The sequence below is a fragment of the Macaca fascicularis genome, chromosome 9 (genome assembly GCF_037993035.2).
Source record: "Macaca fascicularis isolate 582-1 chromosome 9, T2T-MFA8v1.1".
Taxonomy (NCBI): Eukaryota; Metazoa; Chordata; class Mammalia; order Primates; family Cercopithecidae; genus Macaca; species Macaca fascicularis.
The window spans coordinates 112,640,528-112,657,875 of NC_088383.1; the positions used below are offsets into that span (position 1 = coordinate 112,640,528).

The 17,348-nt window shown below is 53.7% G+C and overlaps 2 protein-coding genes across 15 annotated transcripts in view; one reads left to right on the top strand and one right to left on the bottom strand.

The window, feature by feature from the left end:
* NEURL1 (neuralized E3 ubiquitin protein ligase 1) overlaps window positions 1-17,348 on the top strand; it is a 161,312-nt gene that overhangs the window by 96,977 nt on the left and 46,987 nt on the right. For 6 of the 9 annotated variants that reach the window (XM_005566358.3, XM_065521363.2, XM_065521367.1 and 3 more), the window contains one exon: window positions 392-2,790. The exons of the other annotated variants lie outside the window; for them this stretch is intronic. In XM_005566358.3, coding sequence (XP_005566415.2) covers window positions 392-630 — 239 coding nt within the window. In that variant the 3' untranslated portion in view covers window positions 631-2,790. Of the gene's footprint in view, window positions 1-391; window positions 2,791-17,348 lie in introns of those variants that run through there. 9 annotated transcript variants of the gene reach the window in all.
* Window positions 4,407-17,348, bottom strand: part of SH3PXD2A (SH3 and PX domains 2A) — a 255,862-nt gene continuing 242,920 nt past the window's right edge. For 5 of the 6 annotated variants that reach the window (XM_005566353.5, XM_005566352.5, XM_015456641.4 and 2 more), the window contains 2 exons: window positions 16,117-16,236; window positions 4,407-14,143 (listed from right to left, as the gene is read on the bottom strand). In XM_005566353.5, the coding sequence (XP_005566410.3) occupies window positions 12,170-14,143; window positions 16,117-16,236 (2,094 nt within the window). In that variant the 3' untranslated portion in view covers window positions 4,407-12,169. The remainder of the gene's footprint in view (window positions 14,144-16,116; window positions 16,237-17,348) is intronic. The other variant, XM_065521361.2, reaches the window with a different exon arrangement.

Here is a 17,348-nt window from a genome sequence, read left to right on the forward strand (position 1 = left end):
GGAGTGGAGAGGAGCCGGAGCTGGGCTCAGTGAACCTTTGTTGCGGGGTGATTTCTGGGGTCATCCCCTTCTGTCCCCTAGCTCGGCAGTGCCAAAGGGTAGCTTAGGAGGGACCTACCTTAAACGATTCGGGACCCTTTCCTTTCTCCATCTTGCCGTATTTTCTCTCACTGCCTCCTAGCCACTCTCCCCTCATCTGGGGGTGGAGTGGGTCAGAAGTGGGTTGCTCAGAGCTCAGCCTCTTCCCTTGTGCCCTGGAAGTTGGGTTGTCAGGGTGAACAGGCAGATCCTGATAAATGTAGGGGGACACGAGGCCGGGGAGCTCTCTTCCCATGAATCCAGTGCCAGGTTGGGCCATGTCTCCTCCTGACTGGTGCCCCCTTGTCCTCAGGGACAGCCCCCAACTCGCCAGTGAGCCTGCCTGAGTCGCCAGTGACCCCAGGTCTGGGCCAGTGGAGCGATGAGTGCACCATTTGCTATGAACACGCGGTGGACACGGTCATCTACACATGTGGCCACATGTGCCTCTGCTACGCCTGTGGCCTGCGCCTCAAGAAGGCTCTGCACGCCTGCTGCCCCATCTGCCGCCGCCCCATCAAGGACATCATCAAGACCTACCGCAGCTCCTAGCCCGTTGCGGTGGCCCACCCCGCACACCCATCTCCTCAGGCTTCAGCCCAGCCCCAGCTGAGGAACAAGCCAGTGGGGCCCCTTCTCTTCCTCATTTTGGAAACTTTTCCTCCTCCATTAAACATGGGAAACTGAGGCCCTTGAAGGTTTGGGGAGAGGGGGGTATCAGGCAGGGAGGGGGCAGAGGCAAATCGCCAGGCAGAAGGAGGGGAGGAGAGGAGGCCGCCCTCTCCCTGTCTCTCCCTTCTCTGCACCCAGCTCTTCTCTGCATGCTGAGGGCAATTGGGATCTCAGCCTGCCCTAATCTGTCCCCATCTGGGCAGGTTTCTAGGAGGTGTCTGTAGTCCATGTGGCACCTTTGTGAGATTAGAAAACTTGTACCTTCCTCGGGGCAGCTGCAGCCCTGAGCCAGGGCATGTGGCCTGGCTAGTGCAGTGTGGACTGAATTTTAGGCTCATTTGCCCCCTCAGCCAACTGCCCTTGAGGAGTGTACAGCCTGCTCAACAACCGCCCTGGGCAGGCTGCTCCTGAGCTGCTGTCTCCCTCTCTGACCTATGCCTACTTTCTCTTTCCTCGTTCCCTGCCCAATGGGCATGGCAGCTGGGGGTGAGAGGCTGGTGGATGCCTCCTGTCCTGGGCAGGCTGCAGCCTCATGCCATGTCTCTCTCCCACTGCCCGATGGGCACATGGACAGGCTGCAGAGGGCTCCAGGTTCTGGGCCCCTGGCTGAGAAGGGGAGGACCCTGTCCTGGCTGTAGCCTTCCTGCCCCAATCATCTCTCTGGATGCCGCTGCCCAGGGGTAGCCCTTCGGTATGGGCTGGGGAAAAGGGTTGGTCTTCTGCCATGGTCCCTGAGAACAGGTTTGCAGCTACCCTCTCAGACCTTTTCCCCACATCTTGTGCTGTCCAGGGCCTGGGCTGATAGAGCCTGCGGCAGGCCTGGGATGGGCCAGGGCCCCGGGTGGGGAGGTGTGCGTTCCCTGGGCCAAGACCAGCCCTTTTCCTCAGTTTAATTAATTTATTTATTTGGTTTGTGGTTTGGGTTTTTTTTTTTTTTTTTTTTTTTTTTTTTTTTTTGGTTTGTAGGTGAGTTCCCATCCTCTGGGCCCCTAGAAATACTGCCCTTGTATATGGGGTACCTGGGAAAGGGTGCGGCTGAGGCAGTCATCACTCAGTATCTTCCCCCGACTCCAGCCACAAAGCTCATACCCAGCCCTGCCAATCATGAATTGGAACTCCATAAGGAGGAGCTAAATTGGGAGGCCTTTTGGCAAACAGTGTCCATTTTACAGAGAGGCAAACCGATCCTCCTTAGTGCCGTGGGGCTGGTGGTCACCCAGAGCCACAGAGCACCCTTCCTCCTGGGCCAGAGCTGGGTGATCATGGTTGACTCAGGTACGTCAGGTGGCCCAGGAGGTCCCCCGTCCATAAGGACATCAAACTTCCAGGAGGGCTAGTGTTCCCAGTGTGGGCCAGGAACAGGACAGGGGGACCTTGCGATGGCAGGACAGGGAGCCTGTTCGTAGGGAAGATGAGGCAGGGGCTGCCTCTCACACCTCCAGGTTCTCATTCTAAGTTCTGGGGAGGGAGCGCCCCACCTGCTGAGGTTGGTCCTCTCAGCCCTGCCTGCCCTGGCCTGGGCTCTCCCAGCCTCCCAGCCCTGTGCCCCCTCAGATGGCTTTTTGTTTTTGTTTTTTTGCATCCATCAGAGACTGCTCCTCTGTGTGGCAGGCAGGGCATGGGTTTTAGTCCTGGCCACTAACCAGCTGTGTGTCCCTGGCTGAGTCGTAGCCCCCTGGAGCCCCGGCTTCTACTTCTGCAAAATGGTGGTTTGGGGAGAGAGGGGCAGGCTTTCTGTGTGACTGTCGGGAGTTCTTCCGTGAGGGCTGCCATGGGGCGGTGTGCCAGGACCTCAGGCTGGGCCTTTGTGGAAGTCACCGTCCCACTATGGGTCTCCACTACCCAGTCACTGACCATGGGAGACCCCTTTTGTGGGAGGGAGCGGGGGCTGGCTAGCGGGCCCCCCAGCCAGGGATCCCAGAGGCTGAGGGTTGGGGAGAGGAAGCCATCATCTCATTACCTCTGTCAGTGCAGGGGTGGCTGCTGCTTCCCTTGTGCACTCGGGTCGCTGTGATTGTGAATAAAGGTGATTTCGTACCAGCCTGAGGGCTGTGCTGTGCGCGGAGCACTGGGGAAGGAGGGCCAGCGTGTGTGTGCACATGTGGGGGCAGGCTGGGGTATGGGAGGGCTGGTGTCCTGGGTACTAGGGGAGTCATCAGGAGGTGTGGCCCTTCCCTCAGGGGTAATTGCAGGCCTCTGAGGCTTCAAGGTTGGCTGGGACAATCAGGGAAGACTCCCTGGAGTCAGGGGCTGGAGTGTGACTTGGGGCTAGAATGCCAGGTGAGCCTTGTAAATTGGGAGAGGCCACTGCATCTGTGAGGAGCAGGGTGTGGTGGGGAAGGTGCCCTGGGATTCCACGAGGAAGCTTGGCTTTCCGTTAAGGCTGAGCAGGGCTCAAATCTGCTGCTTGTGGGGGGGGGGGGGGGCGGGCGGGGGGGGGAGGGGGGCGGGCGGGGGGGGGAGGGGGGCGGGCGGGGGGGGGGAGGGGGGCGGGGGGGGAGGGGGGCGGGCGGGGGGGGGAGGGGGGCGGGCGGGCGGGTGCGCAGTGCCACCTAGGGGCTAATGGGAGGATGACAAGTGGTCGACTCAGGTCATCAGGGGCTGTGCTCTGAGCTCCCCAGGAACAAGGCTTCCACCCCTCTCCCCAGGCTCAGACCCCCACATCTGGAGGGAGCTCAGCTGGGTTCCCACTGGTGGGTGCAGAGGCCTATACCAAATGGGTGGTGCCACTGAGGAGAAAAGGGAAGCCTCTGGATAGAGTCCTTTAAAGAAGTGTTCTAGGTGCGCCGAGTGAGCCGAGTGGTGGGGAAGGCTGAGGGGAGAGGGGTGGTGGGGAGGAGGCAGCCAGACTGGCCCCAAGGTCTAGGCACAGTGTTGGAATTGAGCTCGTTTGGCAGCGCCAGGCCTCAGAGGCGTGTGGGATACCTGCCTGCCCATCCTATCCCCGGGAGGATGCTCAGGCTACCCAGCCTCTGCATGGCCTTGCACAGCCATGGCCTGTTCCTACCATCAGGGCTACCCGGTCCTGCTTACTGGGGTCCAGCAAAAGCAGGAGAGGGTCGGGGGCCGTGCTAAAGGGGCAGCTAGGCCTGCTGGATGTGGGTCCTTGGCCCCAAGATCTGCATCTTTCAAAGCCTTGGCCATTGCCCAGAAAGCCTCCCAAAATGGGGAAGAGGCTGGAGGAGCTTGACCATGATTCTCAGCAAGAGTGAGAGCTGGCTCATGTCTGTAATCCCAGCACTTTGGGAGGCTGAGGCAGAAGGACTGCTCGAGCCCAGGAGCTTGAGACCAGCCCTGGCAACATAGCAAGAACCTGTCTCTACAAATAATAGAAAAATCATCTGGGCATGGTGGTGCGCCTATAGTCCCAACTACTCGGGAGGCTGAGGTGGGAGGATTGCTTGAGTCCGGGAGGTTGAGGTTTCAGTGACCTATGATCATGCTACTGCACTCCAGCCTGGGTAACAGGGTGAGACCCTGTTTAAAAAAAAAAAAAAAAAAGCGAGAGCTTACCTACCTGCCCCCACCCTCCAGTGTCCTTTCTTTCAGAGGGCCCTGGGGTCCTGGAGTCCACCTTGCAATTTTAGATAATGGGACATCTGCTATTCAGCTGGATGGGTTTTTTTGGTGACAGGGAGAAGTAAGAGGTGATTCTGTTTGGTTAAAAAGGCCCAAAACTTTATTTAGTTTTCAGGGAAATATAAGATGCATGTAAACATAAACAAAATACAAAACAAAACCCAAATCTTAGTCTAGAAGCATGCCAAGACAGAGCATTTTCTGCAGACCAAAGAGTCCTGTCAAAGTGATAAGGGACACCTGGAAAGTGGCAGGCCAAGGGGCTGGTCCCTTCCCCAAGGGCACTGCATTTTTGTGATGAGATTAAAAACAAACCAACTCCACTATTAAAAATGTTAGAAACATGGAGATAGTTTAGCACCACCATTGATTCTGGAAATATTTCAGCACTCAAATTGACTGCACTGAGTTTAATGTCCTTTCTCCAGTGTCTCTGCTGAGGAGGAAAGAAGGAAAACCTGGAGGAAGGGCTCCTCCTGACCCCACAGAGCCCACTAAGAGCTGGGAGGGGAATTCCATGAGGAATTCTCCAAGGTTCTGGAGCTCCAGAGACGTCCACCAGTCCCCACCCAGCCATGCAGTCCATATGCTCATGCTTCAGGGATTACTGAAGTCTGCCTTGCCCCGGAGTCACTTCCTGCAGACCTCTGAGTACCTGGCCGGGAAACCCCTTTCCCATCCTGTGTCCTGGATTTAAAGAAAACCTGTTGCAGATAATGAGTTGTAAATTCAAGAAGGGTGGCTGTTTTGCTGTTCTCTCTCTGCAGTAAACTCATATGGGGAGTGTGCCTTGGTTATAAGGCACTGCAAAATGGCAGGGTATATCCATGGATGAATGTTCATCATACCCAGTCTAATTCATAGCAGGTGGCAGGCTCAGCAAACTGAACCACCACAGGTGTCAGAGATACTTGAGAATGACTGGTACCAACAGGATGACAAAGGAGGTTGCCTTCCTCCCAGATGTGCCCAATAGAGTCTGAACCCTGGTTCTAATTTGTGGAGGTGGGTCCCTACTGTATGACCCATTGTGGTCACTGGTCTTTGAGCTATACAACTTGAGAGGCTAGCTTTGGATTGGACAGTCAAAGGGAAGTGGGCAAAACCAGCTGAGAACCGGGAGCTGGATGCATGTATTCTGGAATCACGGCCTGCAAACTCCAAGATTGGTTTGTGGCTGGTGACTTCCCCTCTCTGCTAAGTAAATCAGTGACCATTCATTGAGAACCGATGGGGACCCAGCATGTGGCCCAATGAGTGGCAGTTTTTTTCTAGCCAGCTTCTGTGGCCAAATTTGGAGGATTTTCCAACCTGCTGTGGCTGGACCCTTGGGTGTTGAATCACTAAATTCCCTTTCTACCTGCTCTCTTCTTCCTGAAACACTCAGAGCTGACTTCTTCCTTCTTTCTAATCAACAAAGACAAAACTCCGAACCCCTTTTCAGCCTTCACACAACATTTCTTTCTAGAAGACATCCTCTTCTGGAAGCCGCCTTTCCTAGTGAAGGGCAGTAGGCCCCAGCTACCCCAAACATGCACACGCTCTTCTCACCAACGTGCCTCTCACTTGCCTCTAACGTGCTCGAGCCTTCCTTTTGCTCTAAATAATTCTTCCTCCCTCCCTCCCTTTTTCTCTTTCACCTCCTGAGGTTCAGCTTATTGGCCAGGATGGAACTGGGAGCAAAGCAGGGACCTTCAGTGCAGGGATCCCCATTCTCTAAGGCCACTGAGTTCTAGGACTGCAGTAGGAGAGGGTGTTGATTGTCAAGGTTAATTGCAAACTTGAGATTTTAAAAAGACAGGATTGGGGAAGGGGGATTGCGTGCTAATCCCAACCTTATAGACAGGCTGGGATCAAGGCCTTGGAAGGTAGAGCCCTCCACCCAGTCTGTAAGCACCAGTGTGCCCACCTTATGGCCTGGGGACCCAGGTTTGCAGGAGAGAAGTTAACAGTGGGGCTGTTTTTCCCCAAAGCTGTGGGTCACACTCCTGTCTTCTCACTGGCTCTGATCATGCACCTTGGGAACCACAGAGACATGAGACTGCACCAAACAGGGATGATGATTTAGCCAGAAACTCATGAAGGTCTAGCAGAGCCCTCCACACTTCCCAGGAAGTGTTCAGTCTGGCCCTGCAGTTGGGACTAAACTTATATGCACCTGCAGGTCTTGTTGGGTGCACCAAGAGCAAGTTCTCACCCCGACCACCTGACCCACCCTCTGAAACAAGGATGAAGGGACTGGCAGCTTTTATTATAAGGGGCTTCTCATACCCATGGCATGGCTGAGGGGTGGGAGTCAGCCTGCTCGATGACACATCTGTAGGGGTGACCTAACTGAACCAACCCAGTGTTTGCATACCCAGTGGCATCTCTTCATTTTGGAGATGCACATCTTCATTTTGGAGCCTGGGATGACTGCCTAGGCCGCTTATGTTAGACCTGTTAATGCCAGTGTGAAATTTCCAACTACTTAATAAAATAACTACAAAAAGAAAAAAAAAAAAAGACACATTGCACTCTCCAGCCAGAATGATGTGTGTGAATGACACACACACTTGCTGCCAGAAGCTGTGAGTCCCTTGGGACCTGCCCATTGCCAAGGACTTGTTCAATGGAGACAGCTTTGCCTGGTTTTTTTTTTTCTCTAACCCCATGTTATTTAGTTCAAGTGGGATGTTACCAACACTTGCGTACACACACATGCATTCGTACACCACACACACACGCGCACACGCACACATTCTCGACACATGGCCCTCAAAAAAGTGAGGGAATCTTAATTATTTAGCAATGTGGACAGTTCTCTTCCCAGAGAGCTCTGCATTGAGATTCTCAAAGACTGAATATCTAGATGGATATAAGCCAAGGGAGAGTCCCGCACAGGGCACAGTCCCACTCCGGGGCACAGAGATCCGTGTCTGTGCAGAAATTCACCAAATGGGGGTTGGAGCAGCAAGCATACAGTACTGGAGGTGGAGGGAACAAGCCACAGGGACATCCCTGTCACCTTGAGGGGCAGAGCTCTGAGGCTCAAACCCAGAGGAAACTTCCCATTCTGCTGCTTTCTCTACCGGTGCTGAGGAAGGAGGCCAGATTGGTACTTGTTGTGGGAAGTTCTGTCTGCAGAGAAACTTGAATAGACCCCCGACTCTTCCTGGAGCAGAATTTGTACGGACTGTCTGGGTGCGGAGCACAGGCAGGGCTCACTCCTCAGGCTGAAGTCGCTGAGATGAATGGACAGCCCAGGCTGCCCATTGGTGTCTCACTAGGGTGTGCACGGATCAAGGTTCTCACATCCCCCCAAGATTTGGTGACGTCTAGGCTTCCTGCCTAGAAACTGAACTGAGGGCACCCAGTTTTAGAAAGATTCAAACATTACACCAGAAGGATCACAGCTCTAAACATCAGGACACTGGGGTGAGAGAGGGCTGCTGGGAGTCATTTTTAGGCCAGGGCTGAGCAGCTGGCTGCACCACAACAGGAATCAAAACAAGGAACAGTTCCTGAGGGCCTGACTCTGCTCCAGGGCTGGGGCCCCAGAGGTCAGGGGCCCCAGAGGTCAAGGGCCTCATGCCTGAATCCCTTTCTGCTGGGTGGATCTGGCAGGGACCCCATCATCTTCCCAAGGAAGGGGGAGAGGAGAACGCTACCAGATCAAACTCCACCAACCCACCCACCTGTTCCACAGCTAGGATTCCTTCAGCAGCTCGCTCCCTGCCTCTTGCTGCCTGAGCACCACTGGTATTCCCTCCATTGTCCCCAATGAGCCCTGGCATCCATCTTGGTAATATTGCACTTTTCCTGTCTCTCAGATTGTTTCCATTTTTGATTGAGAATGCAAGGTATTTGGAGGGGGTAGGGGAAGTGAGTAACCTTAAAGAAATAATATATTAGTTAAATACAATAACAGGAAAAATAGGGGTTATTTTTATCTTTTTCCCCCTGAAAACAAAAACTACCAAACCAAGGTCTAAACTTAAATAGTCCTATACCTATTCTGCAAACACTAGTAATAGGAAAATAATGCCTGACTGAAATTCCCTTGTCTTTTTTCCTTAGATGATAAAAGTAGTAACATGCCTTGCTGGGGAAAGCAATGGATATAAATGCCTGTAAAATATGCTGCTCTAACATCTGAAAGTGATTACAATGATTCTATATAATGCCTTCGTCAAGATGGAAAATCAAGGAGGAAGAAAGAGAAACCTTTGGGGCCAGGCTGGGGGTAGACGGGGCTGAGGCCTGGCAAGACAGCCGGTCTACAGCCACTGGATGTAGGGGAAACCCACAGGGCGTGGGGCACACCTGCTGCTCAGGGTTGCCCCTTTCCAGCTCTCTCTCACTGCCCCCAAAGTCCCATGGCCTGGTGAGAATAGTGAGGAGGAGAGAGGCAACACAGCCAGGCCTGCTGTCACAAAGAGGGATGAGGTGGGAGGAGATGACGTTTTCCCCCCCCTGAAATACAAGAAAAAGGTCTTGAAATGGAAAGGAAAACAAAGCACCAAATGCTGCATCTTCGGGCATTATATGAACCTCAATAATGACCTCAGAAGGGCTCATTATGGTTAAAGTTGCAGTATACAGCAATACAGTGTCATTTCACATTTTCAATCGCAACTCATGGGAAACTAGGTTTGGACACTGCGGAGATTTTGTTTTTCTTTTTCCTTTTTTAGTCCGATCTGGTTTTCCTCCAGATGGGTCAGAGCCCTAGGCCCCCTCCCTCCTCTGCCTGCTGCTGGCAGTATCCTTCAGCATCACAAAGCAGCTCAGTAGCTCTAGGGAAAGGCCCTCTTGCCCTGGCTAGGGCTAGGAGTCCAGGGGCACAAGGCCTGGTATCCCCTGGCCATGTCTGAGAAGGACTGGCATGCACCCTTCTTGCTTCAAGTATTAATATTCTCTTTGGGTTTGCAGCGTTTTTGCTGTGAGTTAGGGGGTGAGGGGGCGAGGTGCGAAGACTGGGGCATGGCAATCCCTGTTCACTGCCCAAATCTACATGCTGTCACCAGGTGGCAGCATTCCCCACTTTTCCTGGATGCCTGAGCAACTCCCAGCCATCCTTGGGGCTGGATGTCACAATGTAAACATGACCACACAATAAACTATAATGGCGGTGAAGAGGAGCACGGAATTAATGTAGTGGGGAGATCTGCCATTAACTAGCTGTGGGATTTTGGAAAAGTCATTTCCTGTCCTTGGGCCGCAGTAACAGGAAGGGATGGGATAGAGTGACCTCTGAGGTCTCTCTCAGTTCTGAATTTTAATGACTATCACTTACAGCACTGGGGATCAAGGAGAGGAGGTCCTTGGGGGAGCTGGGAGGATGTGGGGGGCAGTGCAGGTGGTGGGGAAGGGCAGGAAAGGCAGGCTTTGGGGAGCACTGTGGTCCAGTCCAACTGAGATGCTCTGTGCTTGGCAGACACGCTCTGCACTCCCTCCTGGCCTGGCTGGCGCACTAGTGACTGAACTGGCTCAGTGCAGACATCTGAGGAGCGAGGCTGCAGGGCCCTCCCCCTGGAAGATAGCTACATTGAAGGTTCTTTACCTGACAGTCACTCTACTTTTAAATTTTATTTTAAATAGTCATAAATTACTTTTTTTCTCTTAATAAATATGTGCTGTTTAAAAATGAGAAAAGTATATACTGCATCTTTAAGTAATGCACTTTGCTCTCTGGGTTTTTTCCATTCTACCTTATTTAAAGTGCATTAATTAAAAAATAATGAACCACTTCTTTATCATTATTGTTCAAATAAGTACAAATAATATTAATATGAAGACACTAAACACTACCATTAGTACTGCAATCTAGCAGATTAACTCAACATCCTGCTCTATTTAATACTGTCCAGCAGAAGAAAATAACTAATTTCAATTTTAAACAAACTCACAAAACAAAAGGAAACAAAACAGTCTCACCACAGGCCTTCAACAAAGAACACGAGCCATTTGCTCTAGCTGCCAGGTATCAGTGTATGGCGAAGGACAGGGGCTCGGGGTTGCCCAGGCAAGGCCTCTGGGATGGGGTGTGGTAGGGTAGGGGTGGGGGTGGGTTTTGAAGGCACTGAGACGCTGGGTCCCATGCTGCCCTGCCTGGGTGGGGAGTAGGGTGAGGGAGGGCCTTTCCTCCTCTATAGAAAACACGAACCCCCAGTCCAGGGACCCTGGCAGCTGAATCGGTGGCTGTGAGGCCCGATCTGTCCAAAATCAAAGGCACGTGTGGAAATCCACTCCCAGCGAAGGGGGAGTCCTTGGGGGAAGCCGGCTAGGCTTCTGGAGGGTCCCCTCTGAAATGTCAACAATTGAAAAACACAACCCAAAGGTGACAGAGGACCTGCAGGGAACTTTATTCTCTTACTTCTGTCTTCACTGGGGCACTGCCCCTCGGGAAGACCAGGTTGGCTCCTGGCACAGGGATCCTCCATCTTCTTGGGCACCTGTGGCATTGCCAGCAGGCCAGAGGGGGTGGCTGGCAGTGCTGGCTCCAGTCTGACCCAAGGGGCCAGCCGGGTCCCCTCTGCCCATAGTGGGGGCAATGGCTGCTTCTCCACGCTTCATACGTAAGGCTTCCAGCCCTGCCCAGCTGGGGAACACATGCAGAATGGCGGTCACCCAGCAGACTGGGAGCTGCCTTCTCTCCAAAAGTGTGACTCCTGAACACCCTCCTCCTTCCTGGGGAGGGTTTTTGCCCCTCTGAGGTTGTGCAGGAACCAGAAGAACAGTTTCTCTGCTTCATCATGTCTGCAACCTGGGGCTTGCCTAGCCCCCAATTTTTCTGGCAGGCGCCAAGCTCCAGCACAGTCCACACAGTGGAAACCAAATGAAACAACTTTGGCTTGTGGAGGGGGAAGAATGTGAAACAAAAACAAAAGCAAAATCACCCGCCCACAAGATACAACAGAAACCCCATCCACTACCCATCCCCTTCCCGTGTGAGGCCGACCACCCAGGCCCCCAAACAACCCCTAAAATAAGACGCAAACCAAAGGCCTGACATATAAGCCCCAAATCAACAAACCTCTCCCGAAACATGCAAAGGAACTGCCCGCCCGGAAATACCCAAAATAGTCTGTGCAGATTATCAAGAGACCGGTGGCTTCGCCCACCCTCTGTAAACTCTGGTACTGTGTCCTCCATGGGGTGCCCCGCAGAGAGCGGGCTCTCTTCTCAAGGCCAAGACAGTGACAGCTATGGAAGATGGTCCTTGCTGGCACCTGGGAACTGCTTTTTCTTCAACTAACAGTGACAGTGGCCTGGCCCAGGAGCAGGCTTGAGCTCACAAGACACCCCCAAGCCCCAAAGCCAGTGGTGGCTTCTAATGTACCCACCTGTGGTATGCAGTGGCAATGCCTGGGAAACCAGCACAGTTCACAAATACAGCTTAGGACAATAGCAGGGCTACCTGGAGTGGCACGATGCCAGCAACCAAAACTGGGCCAAGCAGGGGCAAGACACTGGAGGCCCCCATGACCACGTCTTTTCCAGATCTGTAGCAAAGGCACAACTGGGGTCTCCCACATGGCCTGTCCCAAATGGCATGTAATCCATTGGTGAAGTCCCCATGGTGCACAGGGGATCTCAGCTTTCTTGGCCCTGGGTCCCAGGCCTGGGACTCCCTGGTCCATTCCCTTACTTACTCAGTGTGGGCACCCCCATCCTCTACTTTCCAGCTGTGGGATGGCTTGGACGGGGGGCATCTTTGAGGTCACCCATTCTGTAGGGTTGAATGTTGTCCACCCCCCACCCCTCCCGTTTTTTCCTTTCCCTTTTGTTCGTCTCACCGCTCATCCAGTGGGCGGCCAGAGAGGCACACTGAGGCTGCAAGAACCCAGGCCCTCTGCTAGTTCTTTTTCTCAAGGTAGTTGGAAGGCACCCAGCCTTTGAAGGGCTTCACACCATCCAGGATCTGGCAGTACCACCAGCCATTAGGGTTCCTCTCCAGAACCTCCATGGACACTCCCTCCTGGAAGCCTGCTGTCTCCTCATCCCCCTCGTAGTCCGCGATAGAGACATACACGTCTTTGAGGTTGTTGTGGATGAACTGAGACTTCTCAATGGGCTTGGGGCGCACGGGGGACACGGGGATGCCGTTGCGCTGGGCGGGCAGCAGGGGTGAGTCTGAACCCTGGCTGGCGGCCCGTTCGGCCAGGCGGCCCTTGGCCTCGGCAGCAGCGGAGCGAGCAGTGCTAAAGGAGGAGTTCCGTCGGACGCCTCGGAGGCCATCGGTGGCCGTGAGTGACTCATTCCTCCGCAGGGCGCAGGACAGGTTGTTGTCCTTGGGTGGTGGGGACACAAACACCGACTGGGGCCTGACCGCCACCTGCCGCACCCCGTTCCTCATCTTCACTGCTGGAGTGCCTGAGGTCTTGCCGAAGCCCCCGGGAGGTTTGGAGGGGATGGGGGGCGTGGCCTTCTTGCTCTGGTTGACGGTGTTCAGCGCTTGGACGCGCCTCTCGATCTTCTCCAGGCTGTCCGACTTGCCTTCGTTCTGCCTGCCCTTGGCGGGCACTGCGTCCGGCTCTTTGCCAGAGGGGTCAGGTTGCTCGTTCTCATCCAGCACCAAATAGTGGGAAGGAGCCCAGCCCTCCAGCTCCCCAAACCTCACGTACCACCACCCGCTCTCCTGCTTCTCTAGCACCTGCACCTCCACGCCCGCGGGGAAGCTGATCTCTGAGTCCTGGACCTTCTGGTAGGCACTGCATGTCATGTACGAGGTGGCTGGCCCTTCCCATTCCTTCTTGGTGGGACACGGGGGAGTGGTGGCCGGGAGGGTGATGAGGTCAGATGAGCCTCGCCTAGACCCCTCACCGGGAGCCTCGGAGGCCGTCTGCGGGGGTAGCTCTGAATCCTCACTCTTGGAGCCCTTGAGCCCTCCGCGGAGCTGGCCCGTGGGTCTCAGCTGGCGCCGTAAAGTGCTGATGTCCATCTTCTCTTGGCTCTGTGACTCTGCTCGGTTCAGGAACGGCTTGGGCCGGACCGATGGCTTGGCCCGGGCACAGGAGGTCAGCCCAGCATTCGCATCAGCATCCTTCTTTGCCCTGACCTTGGGAGTGCCGCGGATGCCTGCGTCCGAAGCAGAGCGGGGCTTCAGGTCGCCACTGGTTTTGGACAAGGAAGAGGAGGAGGAGGAAGAGGAGGAGCAGCAAGTGGTGTTGATGGTGATGGATGAGGAAAAGGAGGCTGAGGAGTGGTTCTTCCCCAGTTCTGCCTGGGCATTCTTCTCTGCCTTGAGCTTTAGGAGTGATGATGACTTGGGGGAGCCTGATTTGGGGGAGTTTTTCCTGGCCAGGGACAGCGAGGAGCTGCCTGGGGAGTCACTGTCCCCAGAGGAGCCTCTGGCTGACAGGGTGTCCTCTGCATATGGCCGGAAGCCCTCATTCTCATAGATGGTCTCCTCTTCCAGGGCCACGTCCTCAGAAGACTCACCCACCTTGAAGCGGGCCCGCTGCAGAGAAGAGGCCGGCGAGGGCCGGTGGGGCTGGGCAGGCCGCCTCTCCCCTGAGGCTCTGTCCTCCACGGGCTCCTCGCTCAGCTCGGGCTCTGAGTCAAAGCCGAATGCAGGGATGTCATACTCAGGTTCCTCATACTTGAGCTTCCGTGGGGAGTCCTGGCTCTCACTGGCCCCCGTAGGGCCCTCCTCAGCCTCCTTGGGCTTGCTGGGGGGCGCTGGCGGGGGCACCTTGGGCCGGGTCAGCGTGCTTGTGCGGCGGCTCAGGTTGGGCTTCTTGCGCTTATCGATGTATGATGCGGGGGCCCAGCCCTCCTTCTCACCGATCTGCACGTACCACCAGCCGCCTGAGTTCTTATCAATGACCTGGGGGACGAGTGCAGACAAGCCAGTGATTTGGGAGCATCTGGGACCCTATGACATCCCAAGGTAGGAGTAACATACTTTGGCTCTGGGATAAATTATCTCCATTATACAGATAATAAACCAAGCCACTGAGTAAGTGGCCCAAGACCCAACATAGTAAATAATGCACCAGAATTCAAACCTAGGTCTCTGTCATCTCATGATTGGTGGGTTCCCGCTTGCCAAGTTCCCTCCCTGGTCCTCCACGTCTGTGTTAACAGCCGGGTTGAGCTGGCCCACTCCTCCTCCCCATAAACTGCACTCTTCTCAGTCCCTACCCTGCCAGTACACTAAGGACACGTATGAAGAAAACACTGCCCTTCGCTGCCCCTTCCCTCCTCATACCCTCGATGTTGCTAGGTCCTCCCTTGGAGGTCCTTGAAAGGGTCTCTAGGGTCAGAAGAGAATGGGAAGATGCAGATGAAGTGACCTGGGAGGTACAGGCCTGAGGCCAGAGCCTGTCTGCAGAGCCTCTCCCCAGGGTCCATCCCCTGTGGCTATTTTACTGGAATCCCACTAGCTGAAGAGATTTCTTTGGGTTGAATGGTTTCCTGTAGGAAGGGCAGGGGGCTTTCAGTCATTTCCATGTTAGTATAAACTGGTTTAAGGAGCTTCTTCCTTAACTTTGGAGATCAACCAATGGCCAAAAGTGTGGCTGCTGGTTGTGCTGGGGTCCATTTGGACTGGGGAACATAAAGGGCACATAATTGGGGATTGTGGGACGCTCCTGGAGGAAAAGGTCCTGGGGTGGGGAAGGAGTAGTGTGAAAACACTGGCAACTTGGGAAGAGGGCCAAGGACGGAGGGAAAGGTGGAGAATGCAAAGGTAAGAAGAGACCAGTTCTCTGCATCCCCCGCCAAAAGAGAAAGATTTTCTCCTCCTTTGGGTCCTACATTCTGTCCTTCACCGTGCCCCAGCCCTGCACTTACAGTTCAAGCACAGGGGGCTCTTGAGCCTGACAGTTCTGCCACATTGTGCTCTTTACAGACTCCTGGAAATCTCAGCACTGAGAATGATTTTTCTGGAAAATTTAGTTCCAAGTTCCAGGCATGTGATTTAAAACATTCACACTGGAAATGTCACCGCTTTAGAGGCAGAGACTGCCCAATGAATCTGACAGGTTCACTTGTATTAGATGGAGTTAACTCAATTACTACACAAAGCCACTCAGAGAACTGACTGAGTTACAGCTCTTCTCTGCTGCTGGGAATGCCATGCTAAGCCCCAGCCACAAAACAGAGTGGCATGAATGCTGGAAGACAGGCTGCGGGGAGCGTCCCAGGATCTATCACCCCATTTTGCAGAGAGAAATGCTTAAAGTTGGGGGTGGCAGATGGGAGAAGTGACTGCATCAAAGGCCAAGGGTCATGTGGTGTGGACTTGGCCAGAGCCCAGGTCCCCAGTATCTCAGTCTACCTGCCTGGTCCACATCCTCCTAACAACACTTCCTAATGGTGGGTACTGCAGGATACTGGCCCCGAGGCGGTCCTGGGAGAGAAAGCTTGTGGGACGGGCAATGCTGCCTATTCTAGACCCCTTGTAGATGACACTCCCAGTGACATTCTTGTATCCTAGGCTCTGGGAACATTTAAAACAACAAATGGGTTGGATTTTGTTTAATCCACCGTCCTGCAAGCTCATTTGACCACAGAAGCCCTTTGTTTCAAGGCCCCCTGTCACAAGCTCCTGCACATGCTCTGGGAAATGTTGCTGTGAGACAAGCCCTATGAGCTCAGGGTGGAGCGTGAGAGCTGGGATCTAGTCCAGGCCGTGGCACTGGCCAGCGCCAGGCAGATGCTCATCTTTGTGGGGCTCGTTTCTGTACCTTTCCTGCCTGCCCTTCAGGAATCTTACTAGCAAGGCCTAAAATGGGAAATGCAGTAGGTCTTCCACCATGATGAGTAAAACCCTCAGCCTCATGGCCTGAGGCTTACCTCTGCCTTCTGTCCACCTCGAAAGCTGATGCCATCAGAAATGCACGACTGGAATTCAGCAATGGTGTAGTACTCCACCTCAACAGAAGGGGGCTCTGGTGGCTTTGGCAGTTGGAACCCCTAAGGTTAAGGAACACACAGTGGGCAAAACCCGCCCAAATCAGAAGAGTAACATGGCCAAGGGTTGGTTGCCACTCAGTCCCAGGGGGTGCGGATGGCTGTTTACACCAGCTGGACAGCAGCTGGCCTGAGTACGTATCTATCACCGGAGTCTCAGGGTATATATCGCCAGGGGACTGCTCTGATGAGGCTTTCTAATAATACTCAGGATTCATGGGAGACTTGTCTGAGCTATCAAAATGCTCACATTACTATTACTACTATTGTTATTATCATCATCATCATTATTACTCTGAGACAGGTGTCTTGCTTTGGGACCCAGGCTAGAGTGCAGTGGAGTAATCAGAGCTCACTGCAGCCTGCGTCTCCTGGGCTCAAGTGATCCTCCCACCTCAGCCTCCCCAGTAGCTGGGACTACAGGCACACACCACCACACCTGGTTAATTTTAATTTTTTTTCTTTTTTTTGGTAGAGATAGGCTCTCTCAGGATCTGGAAGAATTTGATAAAAAAAGAAAAGAAAAGAAAAGAAAAAAAAGAAGTAGAGACAGGGTTTTGCAATATTGCTTAGGCTGCTCTCAAACTCCTGGGCTCAAGCAATCCTCCTTGAGGATTACAGGCATAAGCCACTGTGCCCAGCACAAAATGCTCATTATTAATACAGTAATTTCTAATCTTACTTCTCTGGAGGTCAAGTTTTCAGATGCCTCAATAGCTGAATCTCAAAATGAGAACTAAAAAGCAAGAAATCTCCTGTAATCATAGTGCTTTGGGAAGCCCAGGTGGGAGCACTGCTTGAGGCCAGGAGTTTGAGATCAGCCTGGGCAAACAGTGAGACCCCATTTCTACCACACACACACACACACACACACACACACACACACAAATTAGGTGGACATGGTGTTATGCACCTGTGGTCGCAGCTACTTGGGGAGGCTGAGGCGGGAAGACAGGGTGAGCCCAGGAGTTCGAGGCTGCAGTGAGCTATGAACAGACCACTGCACTCCAGCCTGAGTGACAGAGTGAGACACTGTCTCAGAAAAAAAAAAAAAAAAAAAAGCAGAGAAATCATTCTAACAAAGCCCTTGCACACTGCCCAGTGGGAGAGGAAGG